Source organism: Salminus brasiliensis, chromosome 2 (assembly GCF_030463535.1).
Source record: "Salminus brasiliensis chromosome 2, fSalBra1.hap2, whole genome shotgun sequence".
NCBI lineage: Eukaryota > Metazoa > Chordata > Actinopteri > Characiformes > Bryconidae > Salminus > Salminus brasiliensis.
The window spans coordinates 13,564,887-13,592,209 of NC_132879.1; the positions used below are offsets into that span (position 1 = coordinate 13,564,887).

Below are 27,323 nucleotides of genomic sequence, written 5' to 3' on the forward strand. Positions count from 1 at the left end.
TTCCTACATATGGCTTATTTACAGCAAAACACAGCTATATGTTATGAGAATGCATCACTTTTGCGCTAAAACGGTGCTCTAAGGTCACCAGTCTCCTCTGCAGTGTCCTCTGGCCTCGGCATGCCCACCTGTCCTGAAAGTCTGTACAAAGGTTACGACTTTCCACGAGGCCGCGAACAGGCCAATCCCGCGGCTCCTCGCAGCGCGCGCTCTTGGCGTAGAGCTCCTGATTGGCTGAGGGCGCCGGAGCTCAGGACGCCACGCGCCGCGGGGTGAGGAGTGACACCGGAGAAGCACGGGCTGCAGCGAAGGGGTCGCCACTCTAACAGGTCAGTCATGCAATGCTCAAACTAACGAAACTTTTCCTTTTCCCTGCTATTTGCTGAGTCTTAGAAATCTTGTGTGTGTGTTTGTGTATTCATTTTAGTCTTTATAGTGATGAGAAAAGCGTGCCTCGTGCATCAGTGCAACAGTTGTGCCAAATGTGCAGGGAGGAGGAAACGTTGTCTCCCTCAGTAATGTGCACACGTGGGGATTTCTGAGTGCATAGGTGCTTTTTTCTCTTATACCAACGAAATGCTTTGTCGTGTGCCTCAGTAACTTTTTCTTGCCTTTTTTTTTTTTGGTAAGTGCAACTTGCAACGTGTCCAACCATTAGCAAAAGCGACAGCATGCCGGTGCTTCAGCTCGTGTGGTTTGTGAGGAGAAGGATAATGAGTTGTTTGTGGGGCTCAGAGAGCTCCAAAACAGTCTACACAGTGTTACAAGGCTACACCTAGCAGCCTATAGCTGCCTAAACCCAGTTTGCATTGCACTGCTCTGTCAGTGACTTTTAGCTGAAACTAGGAGGTGTGTAGCCACGAGGAGCCAGCCAGTTCACTCAGCCGGCTGTGGCACACATGTAACGGCTAGTACATTTCTGGAGAGGGAATGGCAGAAATGCCAGCTATACCAGGGCTCCTTCGTGCTGAGCTGATCGTGGATCACTGTGGCATCACTGGTGCACATGTTTGCATGACTCCAGTAGTTCCTGTAGTTTTGTGAGTAGGACTAAAGGGGCAGAAAAAAGGATGTCTGCATAATCCTGTAAACAAAATAATGAGTGTGAAGTGTTTGATTTAGACAGTCTTGTCTAAAATGCCTTCAGCACAAATATAGGCATTTTCTTACTGCCCAAAACCACCACATGTGTGTCTTGGGTTTGTGGGGGGGCAGTTTTCTTCTAGGACTACTTCGCCCTAATCAGCCTACATGTATATCTCTGCCATGACTGGCTTTCGCAACGTTTGAGGTGACGGACGTTTCTCACATCTATCATAAAACCATGTAACATTTATAGTAATTTTGTGCAGTATCCTACAGGAGGTTTTTGGAAGCGTTAAATACTTAGTATCTGGATCCTGTCACCTCCGCTGCGAAGCTCGTCCACGGCCCTGAATGACTGTTCACATGTAAATATGTTAAGTGTGAGAAGGACACTTTTTAGTTTAGGAGGCTCAAGGTTGAAGTGAGCGAGAGGGATGCCTTGTTTAGGAAGCCGAAGGTTAAAGTGTGTGAGAAGGACGTCTTGCCTTGGAGGTACAGGGATAAAGTGTGTGAGATGTTTTTAGGAGGTGCAGGGTTAAAGTGTGAGGAGGAGGTTGTGGTTAGAAGCTGCAGGGGTTTTTGTCCATGGGTGGTGTTTCACTACAGTTCCAAACATGCTTCACGTTAGGGCTGGGCGATATGGTAAAAAGCCTATATCATGATATTTAACGATATTTTTTTTGCAATATTTATCACGATACATGTGATCACAGACTCAAAACATCAGTAACGACAGACTGTTCAAAAATACTATTCAAATACACAACTCTCCACAACTGAGTACAGTGATTTTTATTCAATATCTGCAGCACTTTATCCAAATAAACCAGTCTAATTACACTGTCTGTTATGAAACCTGCAGCTGATCAGTTTTTTTAAGCACTGCCAGTCTATCACGATAACAAAATGTATCACAATACGATAAAATATTGTCATATAGCCCAGCTCTAATCCCATGTATCGTTATAAATACAGTGTATTGTGAAAAATGTCTTTACATATTGTGACACAGTATGTTTACAGTAACTTCCAGACGTAATTGTGGTATAAAAAAAATAAAACATTTTTTTTAACCGGAATTCTCCAGAAGGCGTTGATCCAACATGTTATATTAATAAAGGAGGAAAATAAATAATCCTGGTCAAATATAATCAGCCTTTGATTTATAGGTCATTAAACAATAAAACAGTGGGAAGTTGTAGCGTGACATGTTTTGTTTAATTTGCCTTAATTTGTTTGGTTTAATTGCCACACCCTGCAATGGAATTACATCACAGGGTGTGGCAATTTAACCAAACTAATTAGGGGGTTAGGATGGTTCTAAGGGCCTGTGACTGACAGGGGTGTTTTGACAGAATTGTTAGAGTCGTGGGGCCCAGTGTAATATTTTTGCTTGGGGCCCAAAAGCATGTTGCAGAGCATGATTTGTTAGAACAAGACGGAGAAGGCAGAGATAGCACAGCCAGCTTTGGCAAGTCTTGTGTTAGGCTAGCTGCTCTAACTGACCTAACTACTGGAGCACCACCACAGTGAACTGGCTTCTAGAGAATTTAAACCATCCTGAATTACTGAAAGATTTTCCCCACCCTGAAGATCCATCAGAAAGCTTTTTTTATTGTCTTGAAACTGGAAAATCCTGCTCTGGACACTGTTGTGGCACCACTTCAGGAGTTGAGTGGCCAGGTCAGAGTGCTCCCTATCTCATGTGCGAGGAGGAGGTTTGGTTAGAAGATGAAAATGCTTTACTTGATGATTATCGTCTATTGTTTCAGAAGGTCTGGAGCCTGAAATTCAACCCGCACTCTTTGTTTGAGGAAATTGTATGAAATTGAATCTTGTAATTGAGGAAATGGTGTGAAATTACATCGTAAGGATGAGAAAGCACGTCAATAGAATTTTGGAAGCCCTGATTATAGACTGACCTTTCAGTCTTTCCCCTCTTGATTGGTGTTTGTAGCTAGACCTGGCTTACCAGTAACCTCTCCTAGCCTGCATGGAATGAGGTGAAAGGTCACATCATACTCGATGAAGTTGAATGGTCAGGCCTATATTTTTCTTTGGTTTCCATGAAGGCGTTGTCCTCTTCACATTTTGTGCAATGACTTGTTTAGGCAACAAAGCATAACTGGAAAGCCAGTGTGAAGCACAGCATCAACAGAGGCTTTCAAACCACACCACCAGTGCTTACTGGTGAAAAATACACAGTTAGGTTGTGCGTATGTGTGTTTGTCTGCACGCTCTCTGGCAGTTCAGTACAGACCCTGGAGCAGCTGTGCATCTTTTTGAGCATTGTGTTTCGACAGACGGCGCATTGTCTGACCCCTACACTTTGCATGTGTGGTTGTGTTGTACAGTGGTCCGTGTGGCGTGGGCTGGCCGGCATCAGTGCTGAATGGGGCCGTTTATCTGCAGTTTGCTGCCATCTTTATCAGACGCCAGCAGTAGCCAACTTGCTGGGTGGTTTGTTGCCAGTGGATTTTGTGTTGGAGGGGTTTTTGTGGTACATATGAACGCTTAATGAAATAAACATGCTTCCCCATGAAGGCTCATGCCAAAACACCTTGGTGGGTCAATCTTAAAAGCCAGGCTGAGCTAAGCTGTGCTATGCGGCTGTGGCCTTTTTATTCAGATGCAGAAAAAATGCTGTATTTCATTCTGAGGCCAAATAACAGGGTTGTAAATAAGCTTGTAAAACAGCATCTGAGATTTCCACTAAAATCACACATTTACTATTTAGACAAACAATATTTAGTAAACAACATTTCTAAATGGCTTAATAAATGCATTTTATGCAACCTTTTATGTAAGGTCATCTGAAATCCTGCTTCTTTTGATGCCACTATGATTCATATAGTTGTGTATACTTAAGATACTTAAAAAAAGATTTGTGTCATGGCTACATTTCATCAACAAGCCAACTGCTGTGGCTTGTTTTACACATGTCCTTCACTGGCTGCCATACACTTTTGCTTTCGTTCTGTGAGGATATCGTAGAGGACTTGTTTTACAGTGCCTGTGGGCTGGGATGACTTAGAGCATGTTTGATCATCTTTGTTTGGCGAGCTTTAGTGAGTGAGTAAAATGTGGAAAGACATGGCTTATTGTCTAAAACAGACTTGGCAAATAAGGTGCGCTGTTTTGAGCCGGTGATTAACAGGGGTGTCAATCTCAGACCTCACTACGACTCGATTGCTGTTCTTTTGGAAACTAGTTCATTAAAAAATATTCAGTTTCACCATGACTCTGTTCAGTCGTTCTGTTACATAGCAGTGGGATATAGATCAAACTGGACATACCAGCCATTGTTTTGTTGTATTGGTATTGTATTTTGACAGAACACAGGTTGCATATTTTATTTAATATTATTATAATTGATTCTAAAATTGATGTGGTTCAGTCAGGACCTTCAGATCTGTCTGAGGGTCAGACACCCCATTGTGTGTGCTTAGATTAGATCATTTGTTCTCTATATAGAAAAAAAAAACAGGAAGTTCTAGTGAGTCAGTCTACAGTCACTGTTCCCTTAGTGGCAGACAGTCATTTCATATTTTTCTCTATGCTGGTCTTCCTCTTCATCTTGACCTTCTTATTCTTGTTATTCTTGGTCATCTGATAAACGTTCTGCCTAGCTATTATCTCTTAGAACACTGATATGATCATATGCATTCCTAGTTGTTATTGTTAACTGGGCCATCAGAAACAGTCGTCTAAGTCATAAGAGACCTGAGGAAGCTGGAATACCCAAATACTCCATTGGCTGTACTCTGTGGGATAAAAATGCATATCCGGCCTTAGCTAATGCATTTCTATGGTGAGATAATGCAGCTCTTGTGTGTGTGCCCTTACAATCGCAATATGTGATAATCTGTATGTGTTGTCCGATTGAAGTTATGAGGACATGTGACTGTGAATGTCTTCGTATGAGTCCATGCTGTGCAACTGTGGAATGTGCTCTCTAAACATTCTCTCTAAATGAATGGGCGTAGAGACACTAGAAAATCAGTAAAGGACAAACTCAGGCCCTGTGGTCTGTGAGACATTAGCAAAGGTCTGAGGGCTCGTCATAAGGCCAGTACTAAATTCTTAGGAGGTTTAGGTGCATGCTTTTTTTGAGTTCATGTTGTTGATTCTGAGCAAAAACACCATATTTTCTTGAATTCAGCGTCACGTTTTATTGTTTCGTCAGCTTTTGGCTTGGGTTTTTTCGGGAGTAGCCTGGTTGTCTGTACATTTTGGGGGTGTACATTTAATGAGTGCAATGAAACAGTTTGGGGTTTTGGAATTGGACTGTTTCCAGACTTGTTTTGAATATGGCTGATTTGAAGGAGGACATAACAGTGTTAACAGAGGTTCACAGTATGTCAGTTCCATCTGCCGAAATCCCGTTATTCAACTATGCTAAGAAAATTAAGAGACTCCAGACTTTAAGAAATGTCTAATTTACTGGCTTATGTGGTTTCTGACCTGGATTCTGATCACTGTGCTAACTGCCTTATAGCTCATATAGCTCACTAACTTCAGACACCAAACCTGTCTTGGCCAGTTGACTGCATTACAGGTAGAGGGAACAGTTGTGTAAATGTGGTCTTATTGCCAAACATTTTCTTTAAAGATATGGTCACGCTTGAGTCCAGAGTCTAGCTGCGAGGTGGGTGCGAGTGTCTGTTAGTTGTGCCTCGTGTCTGAAGCAGCAGCTGGACTGTTTCTCCACGTCATCATGTGTTCCGTTTAGCATGCCACTGGTTTTAAATAGCAGGCCCTAGCTTGAGTGTTGGAGGAGTGGGGGCGGGGGGCTCTGCCTGCTTGGCTGCCCCTCATCGAATGATCGTGTCTTGGGGTCTACCATTGGTCTGTCTTTCCGGACAGACCAAGTTTAGAGGTCTCGGGCCTGGTCAAGTTACCGCTGCCCTGGAAAAGCTGGAGGAGCATGTGACCGAGTGCGTGTACCCTCTTCAGCAGCTGTTCTCTCTGACCCCCTGCATGAGTGCAATTCAAAGAGGAAGTCAACAAGATGATACAGCCACTCTTTCTTTAATCCAATCATAGACAAGGTAATCAATAGTCTTACAGTGTCAGCTTTTCCACTGGAATGTGAAGCCTGAGAGAGTTTGAGTAGGTTTGGGTGTTTGGTCAGACTTGGTTTACCGTAGCTTGGGGTCAATTTAACTTGATTAAAATAAAATAATTGCTAAAAAGTTTTACATAGATTAAAAGTTTGCTATTGGCATTTAAATATTGTTGCTGTCATGTAAAAATGTACCTTTACAGGACAAGGGAAACCCTTAGATTTCCCATTTTTTTCTTAGGTAACATTGACACAAAGGGTGTCGATGTTAAAAGCATTTCTATTGGTCCATTCTTTTTGGTCCATTTATTTATTTCTGTTTTAACTTTTACAGTTTTTAAATGAGAGGTTTGAGCATGTCCTTGTCTTTGAAAGGCTGTGGTTGGTTGGTTGGTTCTTCAGTTAAGTCCACATATTTACAGCCCAGATTTCTTAATTAATCACCAGATACATCAGTAGAATCCTCAATATAGAGATTAATTTTCACACCATCTGCAAGTTGTGTAAATCTTTTAAACTAAATACCTATTGAATTCAATATTTCAGTTACCTTAATCTCCCAAGCCTCACCTTAGCCCTGGTCCTAATCTTATTCTTAACCATAATGCTGTTGGAGTCATCTGGATTTTTTCCTCCAAGTAGTTTGTGTGAGCGTTTGTAGATAAGCTACAGAAGACCTTCAAAATAAAGTACATGTATTTTCAGTAGATACATCCGAGCACTAGTATTGGGCTTAAATTAGCCACAGAACAAATCTAATGTAATGCATTTATTTGAAAGGGGTGTTGACAAACATTTGAACAATGTAGTGTACTTTAAAATAGCCAAAGAATGCACCATGTGGAAAACGGTCAAGGACACTGGGGTTAAAGTCAGGCAATCAACAACTTAAACCTCATCAGTGTCTTTTTTTGCTTAATATCTTGTCAGAATCGGCTGTTTTGTCGTAGGTGGTTTGTGTTTTAACTCAGTCTTGTTAATCAGTGTAACTTTGAAGTCTGTTGTGCTCTGGGACTGGCTGACAGAGCGCATTTCAGAGGCAGATAGGCCAATAAGGAACAGGGAGGGGCTGGTCTCAGTTTGACCTTCGGATTGGTTGTGTCTTTTGTGGTTGCACATAAACCCAGCCTGTTTTAATGCTGCCTGCTTCTTACCTGTTCTTGTTGGGCCTACCCAGGAATTCCAGTTCCAGTTAGTGGATAGAGCAGTTTGCAAAGTTCCTGTATTTGGACTTCGCTGGTGACTCAGGTGAATTTACAATTTGTGTGTGTGAGTGAGAGTGTTTGAGATCTTGAGCTGTAATCTCCACACAGGTGTGGGTTTCTGTTTTGGCACCAGTGTGTGGGTCACGTTGAGCCCAGGCCAGGCATTGCATTTATCTAAAACCACTGCTCAGTGTTAAGAGTTGTTCGCTAGTGCAGCTTCCCTGAAAGAATCGATTGCTTGCTGTGTGATTTAAGGATTGTGAGCAATTCATGTTTTTTTTTATTTTTGCCTTTTTTCACCTCTGCACTTTTATGAGGAGGAAAAGGATGTAAATAACCTCTATAGCTTTGCACTGAAGAGATATGGGTAACCTCTATAGATTTGTAACTGAAGAAATACAGGTAACCTCTCTTGATTTGTCCTAAAGAGATTTTAGTATCTTCTGTAGATTCACGATAAAAACATCTGTAACCTCTGTAGTTTTGAGTAGCTTCTGTAGGTTTGTAACAAAGATATGAGTAACTTCTATAGATGTACAATGAAAATTGTGAATAACCTGTATAGGTTTGCACTAAAGAGATATGAGTAACCTCTCAAAAAGTACAATAAATGTCGGAATAACCTGTATAGGTTTGCACTAAAAGGATATGAGTAAAGTCTATAGGTGTGCAGTAGAGGTCGGAATAACCTCTATAGGTTTCCATTAGAGAGATCTGAGGAACCACCGACTTTTCAATAAAGAGATGCAAGTAAACTCTGCAGTGAAGAGTAATAGAAATGATATATTTTTGTAGTCAGTCTGTTCATTCCAGAGCTTCATTGTGCTGAATGTGGTTGAAGTTTACACCATAATTGTACTGCAAGCTCAACATGGCTGGCTGGGACATGTCTGCTGGCCTGCTCGCGGTGGTAATAATGGAACTAGGTAAAAGGTGAAAGGGGCAGTGTGTCCTGACTGGGCTATGATAATGCTAATGAATTCTGTCAACACACGCTCTCCTAGGTGACACTAAGGCTCGGTGAGTCCATGTCAGGTAGTGGTCATGGCCACTGTTTCTAAATGTCATGTAAAAACATGTCTTTAGTAGCATCCCTCTGGGTATTTTTCATTCGTGGCTCATTACAGCAAATTCTGTTCCATTTTATCATTTAAAAACGGGGCTGGAAATGCTTCCTTTTGATTTCATAGTCAGAGGTTTCTCAGAGGTTTGTGTATCTAGTCCAGACAAATTACACAAATCGAATGTCATTTGGGGTTGTAGGCCTGATCTCTAGGCATGTGTAAATAGTTTGTGTGGTTTATCTTCTTGAGCAGATATGCAGTGTTTGTACTTTACTCTGGTTAAACAATCTAAATGTAATTATATACTGATAATTATAACTGATTTTCAATAGAGCATCTCTCTTGATAGAGTAAATTAGTCCAAAAAACAGGCTAATAAATGTGATAAATGTCACCAGTGTCCAACACTTCCCCAGTGCTTTTCCCTTTTAGTTCTTTCCAGTAAGCTTCTATTTTACTAGTTTCATTGAGTTATTTTCATCTTTTAGGTAGCACGCTAGTAGGGGTGTGATGAGTCACATAATGTAGGATTTGATTCAGTACAGATGTGCCTTGATTCAATGTTTTTCTTTATACAGCGACAACAGGGAATGGCTGTATGAAAGCCAAACAAAGGGGAAAGTAGCTTAAAGGTGGGCAGCTGGCCTGACGCGGGTATTAGAAAAGCCCGATGATATTACATCGGTGGGAAGTCATTAACTAGAAAGATAGAAATGAAATTAGCTTCAATTGGATTTATGAAGTACAGAGAATGTGAACATTATCAGAGTGACACTAGCGACTAGCAACTTTGGATTGGTTGGATGACCTGCACAATTCTGTATGTCCATAAACCTCTGGATCTGCAACCTTTATCTAAAGAGAAACATTAATTACCAAAAGAGTTGGCGGCTTTATTTATAAGGAAAGGTTCTGCCCCCCTCTCCTAAAGCCTTCTGATTTTTAAGAACTAGCTCCCCATCAATTTTAGTGCTTTAGAAAGTAGGCCTAAGGTTACCTGTTCAACCCCCTAAGGATGCAAGCACACATTGTTCTCTACAGCTATCAGAGGGCCGATGTACTATGGGCCTTAAAAGTCATTGATAAGCATTCATTCAAATCTTGCAAAGACACAAGTCTCTTGTTTACAGCTTGCTATTAGACTTGTGCAATCAAAAAGTGTATGTCATGTGAAATGATGAAGGCCTAAACCATTAAGCCTATTTTTCAGTAAATGCTATTGAATCTACATGTGAGTAAAAGTTGTATTTCTTTAGGCTAAACCAGTCAGTTTGGATTATTATTGGAGGCCTTGAATTGAGGCATATTTAACTTATTTAACAATCGATGCTTATATGTGACAGGGAACGCTACTATGCATGTATTAATATTCATATTAATATATTTTATTATTATATATTATTAATATTATATTAACAGACTGAAGCTTAGCAAAATGAATGTCCTTCAAAATCCGTGCATATTAATTGTAGACATTATTTACTAACATTATTACTAAACCCTCATGTACATTGCGTTATTACCATATGCAGTATACATTTCAGTTGATCACAGTGGAAGTTTGGAAGTTTAATTTAAAGTCATGAAAAGGCAAAATAATAGTCTTAATAAAAGTGTGTGTTAATGAAAAGGAGAGGAGATTACATTTTAAGTTAATAAGTGTGTTTGGCCATTATTTATAAATTGATTGGTCTAGTGTTCACATTTGCAGTCGGTTATCCCATGGGCCTCTTGATGTCTGTGGGTTTACAGGGGGTGTTGCGTTGGGGAGGAGACAGTTTCGTCCCTGTGCAGGTCTTTAGCCCATGAGGTGTGAGAATCTTGGCAAGTGCCTGTTTCGTGTCAAAAGGTCAGACAAACTCCACATATGATAAGAAAACTGATAACTCAGTCAACATTGTAACCTTTGCTCGCTGAACCTCGGAACACCGCTCATGGTGTTTAAGTCGTAGTGAAATTGTTCTGTGCACTCTTCTCAGTTTTACTTTGTAAAAATACAGGGCATAATGAGGGCTGTTATTAAAGTATTAAAGCTGCAGCATGAGAGGATTGTATTTCTGCCATGCACTGTTCAGCACAATTAAACCTGTGGGTTATGTCAGCCTTGTATAGTTCTTTTTAAACAGTTTACAGCTCGGTATGCAGCTAGGTATATGGTAAAAATACAGTGTTAAGATATTTAAAGACAGTTTGACCAAATGCAATATTTATTGCAGTATTTTTACACTCAGACAAAATGCACCAGTAGTGGCAGATTCTCACTAGATCAGTATTTGCTGCACTCCATCCAGTTTTGTAGAACTAATAACACTCTTTATAATGAAACATGCAGTTGGTAAGTGTTCTCCATGCACTGATGAAAAAATATGGTTTATCACAGTAAAATGTGTCATCATACGATAAGTCAAATTGCCCACCTGTACTTGCAGCACGTTTCTGCTGCTGAAAATTGTGATTCTTTTTGTTTGTTTTATACTGGTTAAAATGTATATTTTACAGTATAATGCATTTTTCAGTTTGTCAGAGATCTTGCAAATGTGTACAGTCAGTTCTTTCTAGACATATAGATAATGACAGAACAGGAAAATATCTACCTATAATCTAAAATATCTATACATTTTTTTTCTTTTTTTTTTAATTAATACATTTTTTTGGCTAAACTTTTTACCTTCTTACTTTGCACTGATGAACAACACCTTCCTCCTAATGCAAGGTTTAGACCACTCCCATTTGGGCTAATTTTGACACACGTTTGTCAGAGCCAACACATTTCCATCGTCTGGCCTGAATATGAGCCTTGTGTACGACAAACGGCCTGTGTAGTGTGGCAATATTCGAAGAACAGTCTGTTTAGCAAGGGAAGCGCAACCTTAATTATTTATTTGTTAATTCTTGTTTTGAAAACATACCAAATATGATTATTGTTCAATCAGCTGTGTTGATCTGTGCTCAAACCTGTAGCTGAGAAACAGTATGTTAAAAAAACAGTGCAGCAGTGGTCTTAACCTTGAATCTTGTTGCACTCCCTCCACAGATCCATTAACGGACAGACATGCAGGCCCACGAGCTGTTGAAGCAGCTGCATCTGCCTGAGCTGGACGATGTTCGGCAGTACATCCGCAGCCTGTCCACCCGGACTCTGGTGGGTGTGGGGGCCTTTGCAGCGGTCACCACTTACTGGTACGCCACGCGGCCCAAAGCCCTCAAACCTCCTTGTGACCTACGCATGCAGTCTGTAGAGGTGCCGGTGAGTTCACGTTTCTTGTTGGAATCACAGAACCAGGCCGATCAGGAACTCAAAGGTTGAACAGACGTTTTGTGAATGAATAGAGAGCAGTCTGTTGAATTTGTGTGTTCTTCACTGTCGCTCAGGGGGAAGAATTTGCCCGGACGTCGACACTAATGAAAGACGGTGCACTTTTGTCTTTTTACTATGATGATGCTAAAACGGTGTATGAGTGCTTCACTAGAGGCATGAGGGTGTCAAGTAAGTAACATTTTCTGTTTGACCAAATAAGAGTAAGCTAAATGTATGATGCATGCAGATACAGTGGTGGTTGGACATTTCCATACAGTAATGAACTGTTCGTTTTCTTGGGGCAATATGTACAACATAAATCTTGATAATAGGGGAAAAAAATAGAACAATTATTTGGTGCATACTTTTAATTTTTAAGGTTTTCTGAAATTAACACAGGGTCAAAAATGTATGTGCATTTACTTTAGATGACTAATTCAGTGGTGCTAAAAAGAGTAAAGGTGAGGCATTCAACCCCAAGAACCCTGTACAAGCTGTTAAGCATGGGGGTGGTAGCGGCATGTTCTAGGGATGTTTTATAGATGATGCATTGCACAAAGTGGATAAAATGATGAACAGGGAGTATTACCTCTGCATTCTTCAGCATACCTTCAATCCATCAGCTAGAAACAGATGCAATTGGGTGTTCCAACTGGAGAATGGCCAGAATACTACCAGAATCTAATCTGCCGGCATCTAGTTAAGATGCAACTTACTAAGGGACATTTATCCCAATCACATGTGCTGTATGTATGCTTTTTGGCCTTGTGTTGATTTCAGAAAACCTTGATAAGTGCATGTAAACCTCCGATTGTAACTGTGCATGACCAGTATAGACCATATATATGTGATGTCACAGGTGGTGATGGTGTGGCCAAGCCCACTAAGTGACACAAAGTTCGACTGAGCGGCAGTGTTAGCGTTTTGTGCTAAAATGCTGCTAAAATTCTGGGCTATTCTTTTTACTGTCAAATTCTCAAGAGATGCGAATGGATGCTCAAATTCACAGAAACAACTACAGTTCATGCATTAAAACATGTGGGAGCTCACCGTTTGGTGAAGCCATGCAAAACAGGTGGGGGAAAAAACAAGCCCACCGTAGTTGTGAATTTAGCGACATGCTAACTACAAGTAAGAGAGAAAGCTAGCAAACCTGGGTGAGTCCACTAAATGAGCCTGAAAACACTCCTAAAACCATTCACTCAACTTTGTGCTATCCGGTATGAAGCTTTATCCTATAAAGGGGTGTGATTTGAGCTGGACTTTCTTGGCTACACATCGCTGTCCAAGGACAATTGGTTCTTTGGTAACTTGGATGGTTCACTGTGAAATCCAACTTTAATAAATCCGCCTTTAACTGGAGCAGATAATTGCTTGTTTTATTCCTGGTTTGGATTTTCCCCTAATAAACACAGCCGTGTTGCAGAATGTGTTACCACTCAGTTCAACTTAAGGGGGCGTGGTCCAGCAGGCATGTGACGTCAATGCATACCCTTTTCAGTAGCTTTGTAAAAGGGGTCCTGCAGCTAAGATCTGAGAGACACTCAAAAACTTGATCTGGCTTTTCATGTGTTTAAAATCAGTTGTGTTAGACACACAAGAAACACACAAGTTCTGCACAAATAAAAGTGTAACATGACAAGAGACCGATAAATACTGTCCATGATTTATTCCATTTTGCTGGGATGAAATTTAGTAAGGGCTTAATTTATGAACATTTAATCACTATCATCAAAATGAAAAGGGTTGTTTTTATACTGCTGGTTAATTAATTTATTTTTTTCCTCTTTTAGATAATGGACCTTGCTTAGGGGCAAGAAAGCCAAAGAAGCCTTATGAGTGGTTGTCCTACTCCGAGGTAGGAATATCTGAGTTGTTATCTGCTCTGAGATTTTATGTTTACCTACATCTGGATTTGTTTTACAAGTAAAACATTTTAAAGCCTGAGCTTGATTTTAAATAATGTTCTTATGTGCCTAAAACCTAAAACCATATGTGTAGGGCCCATTTAGTCACCTGGTTTATGCTGTTCCAGGTGAAGGAGCATAGCTTCATAGTGACTGGGTTTCTAGATAAGCTGGCCATTTAGTAACAGTTTTGGAATGCTTTGTGTGGTATTGTCTTCTCAGGTTGAAGAAAGAGCAGCAAACCTGGGCTCAGCACTGCTGCACAATGGCCACACCAAGACCAACGACGAGTACATCGGCATCTTTTCTCAGAACAGACCAGAGGTGAGGCCGGCATTCCACACTAGCTTCCACAGCTATGAGCATAGTACAGTGTCACAGTTTGTTCAACACAAATACAGCCATTGTATTTACTCTCCAAAACCAAGCACTCATTCCTTCTAAGATTCTACATTTTAAGTGCCAAATAATGCATTTATTACATTTTAAGAGATTGGGGAGAAAAATGCTCTTATCAAGCATTTACAACCCTGATATTCTGCCTCAGAATAAAACCTATGAAAGGGTTTGTGATTATTAAAAAACCCACAAACATGATAAGCTCACCTTTTTATTAGTTGGTTTACAGCACCAGCAAAAGCTCTCAGGAAAATCGTAGGTCACGCCTTCCTAAATTGAGCTTGTGATGTAGTGCGGAGCATAGGGAAATGGGCTGAGGTCCTTATTTTGTCATCTTGCTGTATTAGATCACCTTTATGATGAATAAGTCTTCTAACGATGCTACATTTTCTTCTCTGCAGTGGACCATTGCAGAGCTGGCCTGCTACACATACTCACTGGTAGCCGTGCCACTGTATGACACTCTGGGCACTGAGGCCATCGACTATGTCATGGAGAAGAGTAGGTCTTTTGTTTGTCAAATGTGGGGCTGTTTCAGTCCAGTCATGAGCTGTTGTATATCTTCATTTGTTGATCAGGTTTCTATCTCTGAGTGATAATTCACATTACGCGTGTGTGTGTTTCAGCCTGTATCTCCACAGTGGTGTGTGATGTGGCAGCGAAAGCTCGTCTGCTGCTGGACAGCAAGTCCAGCAAGGCACACGCGTTGCGGTTGCTGATCCTGATGGAGGAGTTTGATGATGAGCTGGTGGCTCGAGGCCAGCAGTGTGGCGTGCAGATCATCAGCCTGAATAAGGCAGAGGTGAATGGAGGGAGAATACTAATGATTTGTCATTAAAATCATATATATGACTTAAAAAATTAATTAGTTGTTCACTGCCCATTGTGATATTATTAGTATTAAACTTCCATGCTTATGAAGCTGTCTTTAGTAGCAAAGGCTTCAACCATTAACAGTTGAGGATGAGGTGGGTTGGCAAACATCCTGATATCACTAACAGTCTGTCTGCAGTCTGAATGCAATCAAATCCTTACACCAAAATATAGTAGAAATACTTCCCTGGACAGTAGAGAGAGTTACTCCAACAAAAGCAGGATATTTATCTGAATACTTTTGTCCATGTAGTCTGTCTGTCTCTCTCTCTCTCTCTCGCGCCCTCCCTCGCTCTCTCACTCAGTCATATATGTATTTATGTATGTATAAAATACGTACATAATTAGTGCCCAGCCTATGTTGACACATATATTACAGTAGTTGTATGAACCTGTTTACCAGATCTTTTGGGGTGCTAAACCGGCCTCCACTAGGTAGTCACACTGTTATATAACACTGTGGCTCACAAGACACTCACACGAGCACCACACACATCGTTTGGCACAGCTTATTGTTTTGGCTGGAATTTGAAAGAAAACCCCTTCTGTTAGAGATCCCTTTATTTCTTTAAAGAACATGTAATGTTGGAGTTCTCTGGTGATATATGATATGTGATATGTTTGTTGTTGCGTCTGTCTCTCTCTCTCTCTCTCTCTCTCTCTCTCTCTCTCTCTCTCTGTGTCTTGCACTCATTCTCACATTTGCACCACAGTTTTTTTTTTTTTTTTTTTAAACCTTTTTTTAGTTCCTCTATGAATGACTGTATCTGTTCCTCTTCTAGGCCATTGGGAAGGCCCATCGGCAGCAGCCTGCGGTAAGTTGCACCATCTGCTGTTTATCTTTCTGATGTCCGTTGTTGCGTTTGATGATGAGGTGGTTTCTTAAGAGATGAGCTTTTGACGTGGGCGTGGCTTGATGACATTTGATTTTCTTCTTGTCTTGCAGCCTCCTAAGCCTGATGACTTGGCGATTATTTGCTTTACCAGTGGAACCACAGGTATTCAGTTTTTTTTTGTTTGTTTGTTTGTTTGTTTGCTTTTTGGTATGGTGCAGCTTGTGCATAGGAGGGTGATGTGTGTTGTCTCTCTCGTCTCTCATTTTCACTCTCACTCTTCCTCAGGGAATCCAAAGGGGGCCATGCTCACCCACAGAAATATTGTGTCCAACATTTCTGCCTACACAAAGATTACAGAGGTGAATTTAAAACTCTTCTCTTCGTCACCGTGTGAATTATGTCCCACATTGTTTTAAGTTGTTCAGCAGGTTGGCTAGCTGTTAGGTTAGTTCGTCTTTTAGCCCAGCTTCAATACCCACTTTAGCTTCCTTCCTCTTGCTCACAGTCATAGGGCCTGGTTGGAGTAGCATCCCATAAACCTGACTCTCAGCAGTATTTAATGTGTGCATATTTATATTTATGTAGCATATGGTGCATCCTTGACTTGCCTTCTCACATAAACGTTGAATCTAATATGACTGGCCAAAACTTTAGTTACAGTGGGGGCAAAAAAAAATTGTTAAACACCAATTGTGCAAGTTCTCCCACTTAAAAAGATGAGAGAGGCCTGTAATTGACATCATAGGTAGACCTCAACTATGAGAGACAAAATGAGAAAAAAAATTCAGAAAATCACATTGTCTGATTTTTAAAGAATTTATTTGCAAATAATGGTGGAAAATAAGTATTTGGTCAATAACAAAAGTTCATCTCAATACTTTGTTATATATCCTTTGTTGGCAATGACAGAGGTCAAACGTTTTCTGTAAGTCTTCACAAGGTTGGCACACACCGTTGCTGGTATGTTGGCCCATTCCTCCATGCAGATCTTCTCTAGAGTAGTGATGTTTTGGGGCTGTCGGCGGGCAACACAGACTTTCAACTCCCTCCAAAGGTTTTCTATGGGGTTGAGATCTGGAGACTGGCTGGGCCACTCCAGGACCTTGAAATGCTTCTAACGAAGCCACTCCTTTGTTGCCCTGGCAGTGTGCTTGGGATCATTGTCATGCTGAAAGACCCAGCCACGTTTCATCTTCAATGCCCTTGCTGATGGAAGGAGGTTTGCACTCAAAATCTCACAATACATGGCCCCATTCATTCTTTCATGTACACGGACCAGTCGTCCTAGTCCCTTTGCAGAGAAACAGCCACAAAACATGATGTTGCCACCCCCATGCTTCACAGTTGCTATGGTGTTTTTTGGATGCAACTCAGCATTCACTCCCCTCCAAACACAACGAGTTGTGTTTGTACCAAACAGTTCTACTTTGGTTTCATCTGACCATAAGACATTCTCCCAATACTCTTCCAGAACATCCAAATGCTCTCTAGCAAACTTCAGACGCGCCCGGATATGTACTGGCTTAAGCAGGGGAACATGTCTGGCACTGCAAGATCTGAGTCTCTGACAGCGTAGTGTGTTACTGACGGTGGCCTTTGTAACGTTGGTCCCAGCTTTCTGCAGGTCATTTACTAGTTCCCCCCCGTGTGGTTCTGGGATTTTTGCTCACTGTTCTTGTGATCATTTTGACCCCACGGGCTGAGATCTTGCGTGGAGCCCCTGATCGAGGGAGATTAGCAGTGGTCTTGTTGGTCTCCCATTTTCTGATTATTGCTCCCACAGTAGATTTCTTCACACCAAGCTGCTTGCCTATTGCAGATTCCCAGCCTGGTGCAGGTCTACAATTTTGTTTCTGGTGTCCTTCGACAGCTCTTTGGTCTTCACCATAGTGAAGAACTGTTAACGAGTTAACAGGTGCCAATAATACAGGTAATGAGTGGAGGACAGAGAAGCCTCTTAAAGAAGTTGTTACAGGTCTGTGACAGCCAGAAATCTTGCTTGTTTGTAGGTGACCAAATACTTATTTTCCACCATTATTTGCAAATAAATTCTTTAAAAATCAGACAATGTGATTTTCTGATTTTTTTTTCTCATTTTATCTCTCATTGTTGAGGTCTACCTATGATGTCAATTACAGGCCTCTCTCATTTTTTTTTAAGTGGGAGAACTTGCACAATTGGTGACTGACTAAATACTTTTTTCCCCACTGTATATGTCTAGTAATTTAAATTGGGCTTGAATTCAACCGAGAAAACGTTGGAGGGTGTTCAAACTGCAGAAAGTTTGTCCTTTGAGTATATTTCAAGACGTCTGATTTGAGCTGCATGTCTGAAGGAAGCCTAAAGTAGGCTTAAATTACCATGTGGATATTTAAGGCACTCAGCCCAAATCCAAATTGCTATTAGGGCCATATGGCCTCATCTGTATGAATGTGTGTTTGCCATGGAAGTGAAATTGATTTAGAAAAAGGCATCAGAGGAGAAAAAAGCATGCATAACTAATCTCATTATGTTGTTCATAGATACAGAATTGTTGGACTAAAATGGTTTATTGTAAACTGTAACAGCACATCTTCTCTTGTCTTCTAGACCAGCTGTCCCCTGGGCCCCAGTGACTCTCACATCTCTTACCTACCTCTGGCACACATGTTTGAGCAAGTGGTGCAGGTATGGGCAGCGTAAATAATTCAGAATTGAGTTTGCTGAAGTTTACAATGTTAATTGCAGTGAGAAAATCAAAGCAAATCATAGCTGTGCATAACTGCATGTGATACCTTCAATATCTTCAAAACTTTCAAAACCCGTCTTCACGTTTGTATCTTTCAGGGCGTGCTTCTGGCCCACGGAGGTCATATTGGCTTTTTCCAGGGAGATATCCGCATTCTGATGGACGACCTTACAACCCTGCGTCCCACTGTGTTCCCAGTGGTGCCCCGTCTGCTTAACCGCATGTTTGATAAGGTGTTGATAAACTACATTCTTTGCTTAGAGTACTCTAGAGACCTACGGACATGTATGTAGTAAGATTCACACTGAGAGATATTGAGTGTCAGGAAGAGCTTGATAAGGATTGTGGGAACCCTGGTAAAGGAGTGCAAGCAGCGTGTAATGTCCAGTAAATATTAGAAATGCAGCAATATAGGAATTGTTGGCCGAACATTGATTTGTGTTAGATCACAAATGCAGTAAAATTAATATAATGCAGATATTTTTGTCCAGTAGTCCTAAACATGCAATTAATACATAATCAAATATCCTTATGAAAAGTAAATTATCTACAGTTATAATTTTTATGACCCCTGTTAGATCTGAAAGAGGGTCTGGTGAGAGAGCCCACCCTTATTTTCTGCTATGGCCTGACCCTAGACTGGTTTGTAACATGCAGATGATCAACAGATTGTAATTGGGTTATGATCTTTGTAGTTACACTGTGGTCACATCTAGTTAATGTATGCACGAAATAAATAAGCTGTATATGTGTGTGTTTTAGATATTTGGACAGGCCAACACTCCGCTGAAGAAGTGGATACTGGAATTTGCATTCCGGAGGAAGGAGGCCGAGTTGATGAGTGGCATCGTGAGGAGAAACAGTTTTTGGGACAAACTCATCTTTAAGAAAGTCCAGGTAATAATGTGATGTTCTGCGAAAGAATACTTTTATTTAAGTCTGTTGCCTTGGTTTCATAGGCTTGGTTGTGAGATTTAGAGAAAGATAAAAAGTCTAGATTTCATCCTGAGTGAAAGTTTCAGGCCATCTTCTGAGGATGTGGAAAAGATTTTTCAAATATCTTTCAATATTCTTAGATCATTTAAAAGAAGAGTTTACCAGCAAGATAAATTTAATTTTTCAGTCAGAAACTAGTGCATGTCCCATAGAGATCTGTACACGCTGTATTAATCCCAAATAATGATGTGCTTTTATTGTCATTTACAGTTGTACAGTACAATGGAATTTATTTATTTACACGTCCCAGCTTAGAAAACCAGGGACAGAGTCAGCCACACTACCACACCCCAAGAGAAGGGATGACTAAGGGCCTGGCTCAAGGGCCCAACAGTAGCACAATATCCCCGCTCTGAGCCACCACTGCCCATTTGTTAGATATATAATTCAATATTTGGATGCAGAAGCCACTTTTTCCATGATCTGTGTAGTCCACTATGTAGAGAGGAAAGAGACAAGAAAGATTAGTTGCTATCCATGTAACAGCAAAAGCAACATCTTCCAAACAGATCTTGGCTGTTCATTATTAGAAAAGGGAGTGGGGGGTAAAAACAAACACACAAACAACCCCCCTCCATCCCCACAACCCATAGCATTTTAATTTGTCTTATTTATCTTATTTATATATTCCATACTTTACTACCTCAGTGCTGTTTCATGTTTCATGTGCGTTGTATGCTGTCTGCATATAATGTCACAGCATGTTAAATTTCTCTGCACCTTAGTATCAATACCTACCTGTTAAATATATATGCACCTTACACTTATTACCTCTACTCAGAATTGAGTCGTATTTATTGTATTTATTGTTCTGTGTTGCACGTTGCACTTTCTGCAGTCTGTCCTGTACTGTATTGTTTTTATTCTTGTTTTGTTCCATGTTGTTCTGGAAAAAAGTAATTTCATTTCACTGTGTACTTGTACAGAGCAGAAATGACAATACAAGCCACTTGACTTGACTAGATCCCTCTCATTAAGGTCGCTTGACTATGAATCAGATCTAAATTGGAAAATCTTCTATTTGTGCACAAGTTTACACAAGTTTCAGGCACAAGTTTTCAAGGCAGGAAATATTTGGATTTGGGTCACTAAATTCTGGTAACGGTAATATTTCTGCTGCCCCCTGCAGGCCAGTGTTGGAGGTCGTGTGCGCCTAATGATGACCGGAGCTGCCCCAGTTTCTGCATCTGTGCTGACCTTCCTGCGTGCGGCACTGGGCTGCCAGGTCAGTTAAAAAACGCACCCACACACTTTGCTTTTTTATGTAGTTGATCTGTTTTCAGTTACTTCTGGCAGTGTGTAGATTAATCTGGTCTTTATTGCTGTTCAGTTTTATGAAGGTTATGGACAAACAGAGTGTACGGCTGGCTGCTCAGTAACCTTGTCAGGAGATTGGTCTGCAGGTATAATCATGCACACTTTCTCGAATGTATATTTATTTATATCTCTTTTGCCTTCTTTCTGTTGTTATCTGGTTCATGTTTTTTAACTGATTTATTGCAGGTCATGTTGGACCTCCCCTTCCCTGTAACTATGTGAAGCTGGTAGACGTTGCTGAGATGAACTACCTGGCTGTCAATGGAGAAGGAGAGGTGTGTTTATCAGTCATACTAGAAGCGACCGGTTTAAGCTGTGATAAACTGTCTTCTTTGTTTTATTAATTTGACCATTGACTGTGCGTACTTGTGAACGCTAGGTTTGTGTGAAGGGGACCAATGTGTTCAAGGGATATCTGAAAGACCCAGAAAAGACTGAAGAGGCCATCGACCAAGACGGCTGGGTCCACACAGGAGATATTGGCAGGTGGTTGCCGGTGGGTTTCACTTGAAAGTTCACGCATCACATGAACAAAGTGATGTTCCTCATATAAACCCGGTGTGCTCCAAGTTTCGTGTTCACCAGAATCTCAGCATATTTCTCTCTCAAGGTTTCTTCCTTCAGTGTGAGGGAGTTTTTCCCTTGCCACTCTTGCCTTTGGCTTGATCAAAATAGACCTTGGCTTGGCCCCAGATCTCTGTAGAGCTGCTTTGTGACATTGGTTGTGAAAAGCACAATAGAAATACATTTGAATTGGATTTAATGAATTTTTAACTAGTTATGCACCTGGCCATTCATGGTTGTAATGTTGATGCTGAAATTCTATAACTAGACTGATTTATGGAACTTGTTCACGTCTGTATTTTTGATTAGAGGTGGTTATGATGGGTTTCGGGGCAAAATCAACAGAAAATGTTAAATCAGAAAATCCTTTATGCAAAAAAGCTTGAGCAGTTAAACAGCCTGATTTATTGGTGATCCACTGGAAAAATAACTAATTTTAAAGCTTGGCAATTTTTAACGGGCAAATGCTCCCTATGCTTTATTTTGTCTTATTATGTTCAATTATATCATTCTGTGGGTTAATATTCTAAACATTATTCATTTAATATGACAATTGACCATGACCATTTTCCATCCTTTTGATTCTTTTATTAGAATTAAATATGCAATTTTTAATTGCTACTATACATTTCAGAAATATGTAAATGGCCTCCGATTTGAAAAATGTAGTTTCACAATGAATGAGTTTTTGCTGTGCCTAAGTGGAGGTTCGTTAAGGTACTTGTTGAGCCCTGTACACAGTCCAAGATAACTGTTGATCCTATAAAGTTCACTTTTTGTGCTACAGATACAGCCTTAAAACTGTTGAAGTGTCACGTTAAAAAAAAAAACTAGGTTTTCTCGTTACGCTCAGCAAGGCTTCGGTTTACGGATCCCGTCCTTTAACAAAAAGAGCATGCAGGTTACGTCCTGAGCAGGGTTGCTTCATTTTAATTTATTGAATATATGGACCGCAGAGTAAATGGTCCATTTTCATAAAAGGAAAAAAAAGAAGAATTAAAGCCCAAAATATTCAGTTTTACACATTTAAAACAAGTTAACTCCAGATTTTAGTGTTGCAAATGATGGTGGTATTATAAAAGAAACAATGGTATCATGAAGCCTGTCTTTTTGTCTGCTAATAGAATGGCACTCTGAAGATCGTTGACCGTAAGAAGCACATCTTTAAGCTTGCTCAGGGAGAGTACATCGCCCCTGAGAAGATTGAGAACATTTATGTTAGGAGTGAAGCTGTGGTCCAGGCTTTTGTGCACGGAGACAGTTTACAGGTAAGTTGAGAAGGTGCTCCCTTATGATGCTTGAGAACATAAGCATATTGTTAAATGCCAGTGTATATGCCAGTAAATAAATGGAATAAGTTCAACTTTAAGTACATTATTTTTGTATAGGTGTGAGGAAATATAAAAGTTTGCAGTGCAGTTCTACAAAAACATTTTTGCAGGTTTGGTCAGTGTGAACAGAAGCATATAGAGAAAAATTTTAGACTGGTTAACATCATGCAGATGGTTTCCAGCAAAGGTTTCCTTGGGATAGCGTTAGTCATTTTAGCTGTATGGTTAATTAGTGAGTTTGTACATTTGTTTATATATTTGTTCCTATTGCCTCTAGCAGAAATTAAACTTGTATATTGGTTCTCTTCCACAGTCCTGCCTGATAGCCATCATTGTTCCGGACCCAGATTTCTTGCCTGCCTGGGCCAGTAAAAAAGGTTTTAAGGGTTCTTATCAGGAGCTCTGCAGCAACAAGGTAAATAATGTGCATCTACAGCAGTTGATTCTGTTGGATTAGTACTTCATTCGTGTTTGGACATGTTTGTTGTCTAAAGTTTCAGTCCGTAGTTTTGCTCTGGATCTCTGAGGCTAAGGTAGCTAAGAAGTAATGGAAGCCTACACTGTCCAAATGTTTGTGGACACCCCTTTTAACGAATGCATTCAGCTACTTTAAGTTGCACCCTTTACTGACACAGATGTCTCTGGAATGATTGTGCTCCATCCAGTGCTTTTGGGATGAGGGTGATGTGGTAATCATCAACATCCTGACCTCTCTGGCACTGTTGTTGCTGAATGCAATCAAATCCTCATAGCAATGCTCCAGAGTCAAGTAGAAAGCCTTCCCTGGACAGCAGACAGAGTTACTCCAACATTTTTTTAAATGTAGCTCCATTGCAAAACTGAAGAAACAAACATCAGACCTCAAACATGTCATGGACTAATAATATGTGAGAATAATATGTGAATTCTTTACGGCACTATTTCCTTAGATATTCCATTGGTTACCCCATCAGCCAAGAACTTTAATCGATCAGAAAATGTCTCATTTTTATATTTTATTTCAATCTGTGTGAAAAACCACTGTGAAATGTCTAGAGAATGGGATTGCAACAGTAAAAAAAATTTTTTTTCTTATTTCATTGCAGGCAGTGAAAAATGCCATTTTGGAGGACATTGTTAAATTGGGCAAAGAAAGTGGACTGAAGTCTTTTGAACAGGTGAGTCTTTGGGCTTTTTCATGAACAGTAACCGCATTTTGATGCGGAGCAAAACAAGTGCTCCGTGATCCTTGAGAAGAGGTGGTCTCGGCCCGGCCCCTAATGAACTCTGGAGCGGCTCGTAGTGGTGAGAATGTGATCTGACCTCTATCCGACTATCAGGTGTACCCCCGCAAGTTTGAGCTAAACAGCTCCCGTAGCCAGGTGTTAAAACCTGCTATACTAATAATGCATTCTCACTGCAGTGCCAAGGAATGTGTTACTGTGGGTTTTTATGGTTAATTATAATTACCACATGGCAAAATGAATGAAGAATTAATAAGTGGATCTTATTAGGACATATTCATAACACTGTAAATGACAGGCACAGTCTAATCATCTTCTTCTTAAATTGTATTTTATACATAGCACTGAATGAAATGCCAAACATTGCAACATTATATCGCAATTAAATTAAAAATACTTAAAATAACAGCTTGAGTCATTGTGATCCTCCACTTACTGTAGTAGGGAAGTGTTTTGTACTCCTCTCACTATAAAAATAAAAGATGTAGAGTCTATAGTCTTATTCGAGTAGATCTTACTCCTAACGTTATAACTATTCATCTTTTATTTACAGTGCGATGAGTAGAATACTTTTCTCCCTATTTGTATATCTATTTCTAGACTATTTACACTATATCCTCCTAAATGTGGCCCTTCCTCATAACCCCCAAAAAATCCATATCCTACCTATTGTGAGACTAACCACTATAAAACCTGCTCTGCGTTTAATCTGATTTTAATCTGATCTCTGATCCAATGTGTTTTAGGTGAAGGACATCGCTCTGCACACAGAATTGTTCTCAGTCCAAAACGGCCTTCTCACGCCAACCCTCAAAGCCAAGCGCGCTGAGCTCAGAAACCACTTCAGGCAGCAGATCGACGATCTCTACTCCAACATTCACATATGAAACCCTGACCCTGTAGTTTAAAGGAATACTGACAATGAGTGAAAGCCAATGGGAGTTGGGTCTTTCATTCATTGTTGACTATGGTAACACTTTTGGGTGAAGTATTCCTTTAGAGAGTCATCCTCAGTGAGGAACCATGCCTTCTCAATGACACACATCCAATGCCTTTCATATATCACGAAGGAGAAATCCATGGTCTCCGGCTACCCTAAAGAACATCATACCTCACATTCGACATAATGTCCTCGGTTTGGTGCTAGATGGGTAGTGGGAGACTTTGATAAAGAACATTTTCTCTAACACTTGAAACAGATTTGCCCAAGACATTTGCAGTTATTTTGGGCTTTTTAAAGATTTTCATATTCAAAAGAACTTCTAAAGATGTTGCTTGAGTGCTAGACTGCGCTTCTGTGATGTTTGATGGCTGGTTTTCTGCCTTAGTGGTTCTGACGTTCGGCCCATTCTGTGCAAAATCTACCCGGCAGAAAAGCATGTATTAGCAAGTGAAAGCAGCTTCAATACAGTATGAATAACTAATATTTCTCATTCTGAGAACATTAAAATGTAATACAATGCATCATCGCTGTCACACCAAAACCTTGTACTTTGCACTTTGACCTTTAAATTGCGTCAAAATAGAATATTGTCCAAAAAGAAGCTGTCCAAAATTATTGGAATTTTTACTTTGACTTTTTCATTTTCTCTCATAGGTTTTTCTCTTCTCCTATTAAGTTGCCGTTTTGAAGATACAAGGTTTTTTTGTGGTGATCTACAATATATGTATATTTCTAGATATTATTACATATTTTAGGTGATTTTATCCAGTGAAATGATCTTTGTGCACTGACTGATCATTTTGCCCATTCTAAGAAATAACATGAAGAACGAAGAATGAACTGCCAGTGCAGTAACGTAATTACACTTGATGAAATCACTCTATATAGGTGGCTATAAATAGATTTAATATTCTTCAAACAATAATGAAGTGTTAGAGAATATTAAGCATTTTTTCACTCCTTATAGGCAGCATGGACAACAAAAACCCAAATACAGACATTCTTAGTGTAATCTTCATGACGTGTAGGAAATATTGTATATAGAGTGGCATGCAAAACGTTGAAAACCCCTGGTTGCTAGAATAGTAAAAGATGAGCCGCCTTAATGTTAAGCATTTACAGTTTAAGAAGTACTGAAATGGGGAAAAAGGGGCCCGAAGCAAACGTTTGGGTACCCTGCATGGTCAGTACCCTGCATGGTCACCCCCAATCACAACTCATAAACACTTTTTTTTTTTTTTCACTTCCCACTTGCTTGCTTGAATGTTTTATATTTTAACTTGAGGTGTTTTGGAGATCTGCTTATCTTCTACTCAATGAACAATTCATAGTAACAAGAAATCTCGACCAGGGATGGCCAAAACTTTGCACCGCTGTATATCTGACCTGGAAAGTGGGCAGTTCTAAAAACACTCCTGAAAGAATGGAGTTTTGAGGCTCTGATTGGTTCACTGGACTGGTAGTGCTGCTAACTGCTCAGCTATAATGAACTGTACTGGTACCCGGGCAATCATGGCCATGGTGCCATTATGCGTTGTGCTATTTATTGGCAGTATGCATATCCATAGCCATGTGTTGATATTTTTGTTAAGCGTGTGGGTATTTTTATGTCTTTTGCTGCTTTGTTTTAAGAAGGATCCTTAGCTTTCATTCCTACAGCTACATCCAGACATTGTGGATATGACTTTGCAAGAAACGAAGCTCAACATTCAGCTATTTATATGGTTTTAATATTGCTACATGGTGTAAAGGTACAGTGATGACATTGACATTTCTAGATACTTTGTACATGCCTGATGTGAAAGAGTTTCTGAACAAGCTGGGTAAAAATGCAGCTAGAAGTTTCAACCCCTTTTTTCTGGCTTGGTTAAAATCTTCAGATGTACGTAATACTGTTTTATCTGATCAGTCCGAGGTGATGTGTGAAAAATATAATGCAGAATCTGTACAGTAAAGATTTGTAAACACTATCTGTCCGACACCACAGCCCCACTGTTATCACATACCTGGACTCGTTTGATATGAAGGGCTTTGTGAAACTCCAGAAGATGTTTATTAAGCAGTGTGGTGTCACTTGCATCACAATATGGTGTGTGTGTGTGTGTGTGTGTGTGTGTGTGTGTGTGTGTGTGTGTGTGTGTGTGTGTGTGTGTGGAATGAAAGGGAAATATGCAAATGAATTGTGCTGTTTATGTAAATGTCAACAATGAATGCCGTAAATATGTGCTTCATGTAAAAAGATGTACATGACTGAAATTAAATGTGATTATCTGGAGTAAATTGTCAGTTATTGGCATTAAAAAACATCAAAGCTGTCTGGGACTGGAGGGGTTTTGGTGTGCCTACGCTATATGGACAAAAGTATTGGGACACCTGCTCATTGTTTCTTTGATGTCTTTGAAATCAAGGGTATTAAAAAGAGTTGATCCTGCTTTTGTTGGAGTAACTGTCTCTACTGATCAGAGAAAGCTTTTTCTAATAGATTTTG

At 40.2% G+C, this 27,323-nt stretch overlaps 1 protein-coding gene across 2 annotated transcripts; it reads left to right on the top strand.

The window, feature by feature from the left end:
- Nucleotides 1–303: 303 nt before the first annotated feature.
- Nucleotides 304–27,211, top strand: acsl1b (acyl-CoA synthetase long chain family member 1b). Of its 2 annotated transcripts, none has more exons than XM_072668225.1 (21): nucleotides 304–329; nucleotides 11,455–11,667; nucleotides 11,793–11,907; nucleotides 13,512–13,576; nucleotides 13,848–13,949; nucleotides 14,426–14,525; nucleotides 14,651–14,826; nucleotides 15,680–15,712; nucleotides 15,844–15,895; nucleotides 16,019–16,092; nucleotides 18,323–18,400; nucleotides 18,560–18,694; nucleotides 19,224–19,358; nucleotides 20,587–20,682; nucleotides 20,788–20,860; nucleotides 20,961–21,049; nucleotides 21,154–21,270; nucleotides 22,463–22,606; nucleotides 22,983–23,084; nucleotides 23,755–23,826; nucleotides 24,639–27,211. In XM_072668225.1, exons 2-21 carry the CDS (start codon nucleotides 11,473–11,475, stop codon nucleotides 24,777–24,779), a joined length of 2,094 nt encoding a protein of 697 aa, XP_072524326.1. In that variant the 5' UTR covers nucleotides 304–329; nucleotides 11,455–11,472; the 3' UTR covers nucleotides 24,780–27,211. The 2 variants fall into 2 exon arrangements, with proteins under 2 accessions (XP_072524326.1, XP_072524325.1); XM_072668224.1 differs by lacking the exon at nucleotides 304–329 and adding an exon at nucleotides 7,287–7,399.
- Nucleotides 27,212–27,323: the final 112 nt, after the last annotated feature.

What these genes read in the sequence shown, in the direction of transcription:
- acsl1b (XM_072668225.1), top strand. Translation starts at nt 11,473, where the DNA reads ATGCAGGCCCACGAGCTGTTGAAGCAGCTGCATCTGCCTGAGCTGGAC. An exon ending in TCAGCCTGAATAAGGCAGAG is followed by an intron (nt 14,827 to 15,679) that starts GTGAATGGAGGG and finishes TTCCTCTTCTAG; the next exon opens with GCCATTGGGAAGGCCCATCG. An exon ending in TTAACCGCATGTTTGATAAG is followed by an intron (nt 18,695 to 19,223) that starts GTGTTGATAAAC and finishes TGTGTGTTTTAG; the next exon opens with ATATTTGGACAGGCCAACAC.